Source organism: Rhinichthys klamathensis, unplaced genomic scaffold (genome assembly GCF_029890125.1).
Source record: "Rhinichthys klamathensis goyatoka isolate OS25496 unplaced genomic scaffold, OSU_Roscu_1.1 h1tg000486l_1, whole genome shotgun sequence".
Lineage (NCBI taxonomy): Eukaryota > Metazoa > Chordata > Actinopteri > Cypriniformes > Leuciscidae > Rhinichthys > Rhinichthys klamathensis.
This window is the reverse complement of record NW_026606973.1, coordinates 580745-589509: the sequence shown is the minus strand read 5'-3', so window position 1 is coordinate 589509 and position 8765 is coordinate 580745. Positions and strand designations below refer to the sequence as shown.

At 40.4% G+C, this 8765-nt stretch overlaps 1 protein-coding gene across 1 annotated transcript in view; it reads right to left on the bottom strand.

Moving 5' to 3' along the window:
• Positions 1–430: 430 nt before the first annotated feature.
• Positions 431–8765, bottom strand: part of LOC130072340 (E3 ubiquitin-protein ligase TRIM39-like) — a 45087-nt gene continuing 36752 nt past the window's right edge. Inside the window, 3 exon segments of the mRNA XM_056237405.1 lie at positions 431–978; positions 1101–1127; positions 5401–5548. Of these exon segments, the coding sequence (XP_056093380.1) occupies positions 431–978; positions 1101–1127; positions 5401–5548 (723 nt within the window).

Below are 8765 nucleotides of genomic sequence, written 5' to 3'. Positions count from 1 at the left end.
GTGATAACAGCTGGAGAGGAGAGAGATAAAATGGTTTCAGAGATTTCCTTACAAAATAACACGTAGACACTCTCTGGAAATTTAGCATATTATGTAGAAATTCAACATATATTTAATCATATAAAATGCTATAGTAGATTTTAAAAAGAAAGCATTATTAATAATTATTATTAATAAGTATTAATGACTGACAAAAGCAAGTCATTGTGTTGACTAGAAAAATAGACTCATAACAAATCGGCCATTCAAATGTACATATAACTATAATGTTTTATTATAGTTCATGTTTTATTTTGCTCTTGTACACATTTTGTCTATCACATATACATTTTCTTTATAATGCTGAGTAAAATATACTCTTTAAAAAAAAAAAAAACTGTAACTGTAGTTAATCTTTTCAGATTTCAAGGTTGTTTTTTTCCCGTTCATTTTAACTGACAGGAGTGATGATCAGTGGGTTTGAGTTTTTACATTCACCATTATCGCATTCGCATGGGCTGAAATACGGATAGAGTCTCTCAGTGAAAGTCTGACCAGTGAAAGAGTAGAGATGAGATCTGGACTCCACGTCATAAAAAGAGACCAGACCCTCCTCATAATCCACAAACACACCAACCTTCTCAGGTTTCACTTTCAGAGAGACCATAACCGCTGGATTCACAAGAACTACATTTAGATCCTCAATAAACAGCATCAGAATCCAGATTCCATCCTCAGGACTCGGGATACTGTTAATGTCCCCCTTCCTGCTAATGGATTCTCTGATCACTCCTAAACACCACTGAGTCATTCCCTTCACCTGCACCTCATAGTAAAATCTCCCTGAACTGAATCCCTCTTTTGCCAGAACACAATCCATATCAAATCTCTTTGGGTTTTCTGGGACGTCCTGCTCAATGTCTCCACAACTGACTTGTTTTCCATCATCAGACAGGATGAGATGTGGATCCGCTGTATCAGGATCCAGAGTCACATCCACTGAGAGAGATCAGACATTATCAATCAACTTCAGAACAAACATTTTCAGATGTACAGTCTATAATATAGATTAACAAAGTATTGTAAGTGCATTGAAAAAAATAGCATCAATCACACTGTACCTGCAAACTTCTGCACAAACTTCAACCCTGTGGACACAGATGACAATATAATGATGAATTATTTATAGCAATAATTTAAGATTAACATTGAGTTTCTCTCTATTGGCAGCATCAGTAGCATATAAATGTTGCTCATCCCTTTGTTTGTAAAACAAAATGCAGAATACGTCTACAGTAAATATACATACAATAGAGGTTTATGGGACAAACATAATGAGGATTTAGGAGAAGAAATTTGAAGCTTGTATTTTTTTAATTAATGCTCTATTAATAACAATTCAGTAAAATGTGTCATTTTAGATTGTACACAGATAGTTACACATTCAGTTCTAATATTCCAAGTAATACTGCTTTAAATGGTTATGACATGAGTTAAAGTTTATATATGACAGGGTTAGTGGTGTAATGATTATATTTTTGAAATAGTGTGATCCCTTACAAACTGAGACTACATATAGTTTTGCTGATCACCAGCATGACACAGATGGTTAAAATGGATTTAACCAAGAATATTCCTTGAAAGGAAATATTTTCTTAGTTACTGACAAAAAAAATCTATACAGTGTTGTGGCGAAGGGGGCTTGGTTGAGCGAGGTCTCCAGCGGGAGAGAGAGTCGGGAGATGAGCATTGAAGTGTGCAAAATGACAAACACCTGTTACCCCCAAGGCAGTGGTGGTGCTGGTTCGGAGCCAGAGCCTAGTTTCAAATTGGTTCTTTGTTTTTCGACACCCAAAGCACCAGCTCTGAACCAGTAAAAGTGGTTCTTAAGTAGCACCAAAACATTGCTGGGCTAGAAGTAAGAACCGCTTGCATCAGGGGCTGCGGACGGTGTTATCGTGACCAACAAGATGAACAGAAACTTGTCACCGCCATTTTGCTAATAGCAGCTAATCGAGCTAATAGCAGCTCGATTGTAATCTCCGTCTATGCAAGTTATGGCGAGCTACACGAGCACGTTGGATTCTGCGTGTTTCAATGCCGATGTAGGTTCGCAATGCCATGAGCAATAATTGTAACGCAACGACCGCCATTGTTGATGGAAGGCTTGTTCGAGGTGCATCGGAGCGGCGCGGACCGATCGGAGCTGCGGGAGTGTTTGGAGAGCTTTCGCAGTGCTTTGATGTTATGCGCTGATCGGTCTGTGATCACAAGCCTAGTGTGTTTGGCGCTGCCAAACATGAGATGTTTACAGTGACGTAAGATCTGGCTGTGGTGGCTCTCTGGCCTGTGGAAAGACAAACCGGTTCTTAGAAAGCTCGTCAGTCGAACCAACTCCCAACTGGCAATAGCTCTGACTCTGAACTAGCACCCGGTTCTTGCTGGTGGAAAGTGGGTATGTGTCTTGACATGTCTCGTGACAGGAGGACCGCGAGCTGTTCTGGAGCTGGATGGACAGGGAGGTTTAGGCTGCAGACGTCGCTGGACCTGGCCATTCAACATTCAACCAGATGGTGGCATCCCCTGGGGTTGGTGAATCCTTACCATCTCTCTCACCCCTCCCCTGTGATTTCTCCTTCTCTCTCTTCCTCTAGACTTGTCCCTTTCCCCTAGGTCCCGTTTGAATGTCCCTCCTCAAGCTCATGAACATCCAGCTGTCCAGAAAATACCACCCAGGGGGTGGCCAGTGCTGGGCAAAGCGTCAGCTCCTGGACCTCCACTCTCTCCACATCAATCCTTTGACCCACTTCCACTACGGCGGCGGGGAGGTCTGGGCTGTACAGTAATGGAAGTGGGGACCCTAATTCGAGTCCTGGACACACCACAGGTTGCCTCTGATCAAGCTGGATTGTACCAAATACCTGTGAGTATTAAGAGGGGTACTTATCAGGCTATGGTGGATTCGGGATGTAACCAAACCTTGATCCATCAGAGCCTGATTCAACCCAAGGCATTCGATAAGAGCTGCATGGTTCAGGTGCGGTGTGTGCACAGGGATGTGGTGAAATATCCAGTAATGTCTGCTGTTGTTCAATTTCGGGGGAAAAAGCATACTGTAGAGGTCGCAGCTGGCCAGCTTTTAATCATTTATTGGGGTATTTGTGTGTAGATGTCTCTTGGGAGAACAGAAAGCGTGGAAGGAGGGTGGTCGCTCAGTTGGGAGAAGCTGAACCGGGACAGACGGGACCTGAGTCAGGGGACCAGGGGCCGGTTTCACAAAGCTATTTTAGACCGGTCTATAGTGTTAGACAAGTCTGAAATTAGCTCATAGACTAGTCTAATGCAAGTTAGACTGTTTCACAAAAATAAAGACTGACTTAATTTAGTCCAAAAACATTAGACACCTTTCCCCCAGGCTAACTTAGGTCTAAGACTCTGTTACCTTGGCAACCAGCAGTAACAATCAGTTACATTACAAACAGCCGAAAGAAAAGGGAAAATGGCTCATAATTTGTGGTTTGCTGACGACGTTATGGAGAGAGCTATGAGAAGGGAAAGGGTTTTTAGGGACCGCAGTAACCTACTGGAAATATATTTTTGTATCTTTTCTGTACGCCTTTAACGCTCCGCTGTGGCGAGCAGGACGAGGTCGAGGGACATGAGAGCGGCGCGAGGCCGGTGGCATGAGTGATAAAGAGCGACACCTGTGAGACGCACCGGTCTCGTATCTCTCACGGAGGAGCGGAAGCATAAAGGAGGAGCGACGACTGTGAAGATACAAGACCGGTGCGTCTCGCAGCCGCAGGTGTCGCTCATTATCAATCACGCCACCGGCCTCGCGCCGCTCTCACGTCCCTCGACCTCGTCCTGCTCGCCACACTGTCGTAGCAATCTTTGTCCAAATTAAACTTTTCTTCTTGTTACTACATTCTCCGCTAAATTTCCCAAGTAAAATGTCCTTGTAGCTGTTATACTCCTCCAACAAACACATATTTTCCGCTGGGGTAAACTGCACTGAGCGGTTGAATGCGCTTACTCGATCCGCCATGTTTTTTGTTTTGAAAAGTGCCTTATTTTACCCAGAATGCATTGCAGTGTAGTCCTACTTAAGATAGTCAGAGTCTTAAGTGCTTTGTGCAACGGTCTGATTTAGATGTCTATCTGAAGTCAGACTATCTACTATATCTAAGCCATAGTCAAAGTCTATCTTTGTAAAACCGGCCCCAGAGCGCTATTGAGAGGCTAATCCTCATGAGTGTGATGATATTCCCCTGAATCAGTCCCAGGATGAGACATTAAAAATGCTTTTGAACAGGTCTGTTCTATCGATGGGCAGCTCGGCTGCTCTCCTATCCATATTTCGCTATTTTAAAAGATAGGTTGTATCGAGTAACCCAAGCCGCTCAGACAAAGCCAATACAACCCAATAATAAGTACCTAAAAGCCATCGGGAAATGCTTTTAATCCTATGGCTGTAATCCTATGGCAGGACATTTAGGGCAATCAACGACACTAAATCATCTCATGACCCGATTTTTGATGAGAATGTGCGCAGGTGGTGTGCAGGTTTTCATGAAAGCCAGTTGGTGAATCCACCGGCCTCTCCTAAAGCGCCTTTGCGTCTTTTTCCTCTAATGCAGGTCCCCATCAAGAGAATTGGTATGGACTTCAAATTGGGACAAATCGCTGGAGCCCCTCTTGAGCCCATCCTTAGAAAAACTTGGAAGGACGGACCTTTCGATAGCAGAAACGAAATTCAGTATGTGCTGGACCTGTAAAATAGGGGCTCCAGACTACGTGAATTTACACCGGCAGATAAAGTACTTGTATTGCTCCCTACGTCTAATTCCAAATTAAGTCCCAAGTGGCAATGACCCTTTGAAGTCACACGGCGAGGTACACCCTAACCCTAATCTCAATTATGAGAATTCAGAAGTGAGCACCAAAATCCAATCTCTCGCTCTGGCCCCAGGAGGAGATCACCTCCTGCCCTCTCAGTTCACTGATGTAGCCAGGTTACAAGTCGAATTTACAGACGTGTTCTCGCCCCTGCCTGGTCGAATGAACCTGATTCAGCACCATATCGAGACCGAGCCGGGCGTGGTGATAGGCATAGCGTCTACCTGAACACAAAAAAAGCTGGTTCAGACTGAATTAGAGGCAGTAATTGGCATAGAGAGACCGGAGAAGAGCCAAAGGGAAACTGGAAGTAATGAGAGAACCTGGACTTAGGACTCGTGCTGTTTGAACCTGCGATACTGCTTGAGAAACTGGTGTCACTTTGTTCAGAAGTGTGTTGAGAGCGCAGAGAGCTCATTTGTTTTATTTGTGGAAATAATAAAAGGCATGAGCCTCAGTAAGCAAACCCTGCCTTCTTCCTCACTCTGAACTTTATCACGACTGTATTTAAAATTCACATACCAGTTTGACTGAGTTTTTCATTCAGTGTCTCTTGAGTTTTCTTCAGTTGAGTCAGAGCTCTATACAGAGAGTTCACATTCACATCAGAGTCAATCCTGATCTCAGTCCAGTTCTTGGTGTGGGGACGACTGTCCACGGATGAGCTCATCTACAGCAGGAGAGACAAGACAGTTGAATATTATTATTTTATTAGGTGTTCAAGCACGAAGTGCTGAAAACCTATTGTATTTGTACTGATTTTTAGGTGTTCAAGCACGAAGTGCTGAAAACCTATTGTAATTGTAAGGATTTTTATTATTATTATTATTATTATTATTATTATTCTTCTGCCGTAAAACGCATCGTGCAGACCAAACCGTAAGTGCTAGAGACTTGAAACTTTGTCAGATGGTAGTACAAAAATCGAGGAGAGCTTATCAAATTATGAGCCCGATTGGCCCATAGGTGGCGCTATAGCAACCAATTGCGCAAAACTGCTCATAACTCCTAGACCGTAAATCGTAGACTCAAGTGTCTTATATCATTGGAAAGCTGGACTCCTGACTTAAAAAACGTATATCTCCGATTTCATTTCCGTCATGATAGATTTTCCGCCATTTTGAATTTTGTCAAAAAACGACTTTTGCGAACTAGTCCCTGATTTTTTGCCCGATCGGAACCAAACCAGTGCACAAATGTTCTGTGGAGTCTGAATATAAATTATAATCGTAAAAAAGTTGAAATTTCGATTTCCGGTCGCTAGGGGGCGCAAAAAGAACGTTGTGGGAGGAGCCTATTTTACTAAAACGACTATAACTCTAGAAGTAAATTAGGTAGGTTCACCAAACTTGGTACAGTTGTGCATGAGTTCAATCTGAGGTCACAGTAAAAAAATCGCGACGATCGAACACTAGGTGGCGCTATAACATGAAAAAAACATATAAAGGACTGACCGTTAGTCCGATTGACTTGAAAATTGGTATGCAGTGTCTTGGTCCAAGGCCCCATGTATGTCTATGAGGACATTGGCGTATCTCAAAAAACATGGCCGCCATTGACCAATGAAGTTTGAGCCCCTATGAGACGAGGTTAACGGAGGCCAATCGGAACGAAACTCGATGGGCATGTTCGACTCATGGCCTAAGAGGTCTGTAAGAGTTTTGAAAGAAATCGGCCACTAGTTGGCGCTAACGAGTTTTACGGCTCTGTAATCACGTGGTGTTGCACACATCCCCCCAAAATGCATATCATTTTATAGATATCCTCATGGTGAACAACTTTGCCTCTAGAACCATTGCTGTCAATCAAATCGTTCATTAAATATTCACGAATATGTTAAAAACCTACTTTTGCGAACTAGTCCCTGGTTTTTCGCCCGATCAAAACCAGACCAGTCTAGGACAATTCTCTGGACTCTCTAGATCAATAATTATCAAAAAAAAGTTGAACTTTGCCCTTTGGTTCACTGTAACAGGGTCATTTAGAAAAGGGGCGTGTCAAAATACACTCAAAAGCCTATAAATCATAAATGAAAACTCAGAACTTGACAAAAATTGATGAGCATATGTGTCATACCATGTTGAGGAAGCATGCAAAGTTTCATGGAGATCGGACCATAGGTGGCGCTATAACTTTTAAAAAGCTTTAAAACCATATATTTCCTATGGTAAATTGCCTGTATTGGCTGTAAATGGTCTTTTCCATCTATGATCGTAAAATTTTCATATCTTAATGTTTAAAACCAGTGCAGTACAATTATCTGGACTCTCTAGATCAATAATTATCAGAAAAGGTGTAATTTCTTCATTTGAATGGCTGTAATAGTGTAAATTGGATGGCTATAACATTTTGGATGGCTATAACAGCCAATAAGTGGTATTTTACTGCCCCCTGCTGTCATTTCATCATACTACTCCCTAAAATTGTTATATATAATTGAAATTTAGACTTTATTAAATCATTATTTTAACATTTACAATCACATTTTGTCCAAATTCATCTATTGCTCTGTACTCTCTAGAACAATAATTATCAGAAAATGTATAACTTGTAATGTATAACATTTGGATGACTAAAATAGGGTCACTTCAATATGTAGCCTTGACCGAAAGCCAATATCTTTTCAATGAATGCTCATAGCTTCTTAAAAAAAGGTCAAGCATGGCTAACAGCCAATAAGTGATATTTTACTGCCCCCTGCTGTCATTTTCATCATACTACTCCCTAATATTGTTATAGTTCATATTTAGACTTTCTAAAATCATTATTTTAACATTTACTATCACATTTTGTAAAAATGCATCTATTGGAGTATTATGGACTGCATTTATTTATTTTATTTATTACTCTTTACAATTGTGTCACAGGAAGGCTGAAAACGAAAGTTTTTATTTATACAACTGTTTATAGTCTGTAATACCACTGTTGTCCAATAGATGGAGCAGCAGTATTATACAAATGCTGAAGGAGTATTGTTCATTCTTAGTTAATGCTAACTAATGTAGTTAACATTAACTAAGAATGAACAATACTCCTTCAGCATTTGTTAATCTTTGTTAATGTTAATTTCAACATTTACAAATACTTTATTTAAATCTTGTTAACATTAGTTAATGCACTGTGAACTAACATGAACTAACAATGAACAGCTGGATTTGTATTAACTAACGTTAACAAAGATGAACAAAAACAGTAACAAATGTATTGTTCATGGTTAGTTAATGTTAATTAATACATTAATGTTTAATAAATTAACCTTATTGTAAAGTGTTACCGACATTTTTAATCTTTTTTTTAATCAGCTTTCAGCATTGGCTAACAAACAAATGCTTAAAGCTATTTTTTTATTAAAAAAATACCAAAGTGGTATTTTACTGCCCCTTGCTGTCATTTCATCATACTACTCCCTAATATTGTTTTATAATTCATATTTAGAATTTCTAAAATCATTATTTCAACATTTACAATCACATTTTGTCCAAATTCATCTATTGGAGTATTATGGACTGCATTTATTTATTTTATTTATTACTATTTACAATTGTGTCACAGGAAGGCTGAAAACGAAAGTATAACGTTGGGCCACGCCCCCCAAGGACAAATTCACTCATAACTCGAAAACAGAAAGTCGCTGCACGCTCAAATTTTGATGGTAAGGTTCTCTCGGGGTTCTTGATCCAAATCTATCGTCGCGGGGCTCGGGAACGCCCCCAATCTTTAGATAATTTTTTCATTACCTCGTTCCCGAGATATAAGTGAAAACCAAATTTCCATTCATTTATTTCAACTGTATATAGTCTGTAATACCACTGTTATCCAATAGATGGAGCAGCAGCATTATACAAATGCTGAAGGAGTATTGTTCATTCTTAGTTAATGTTAACTAA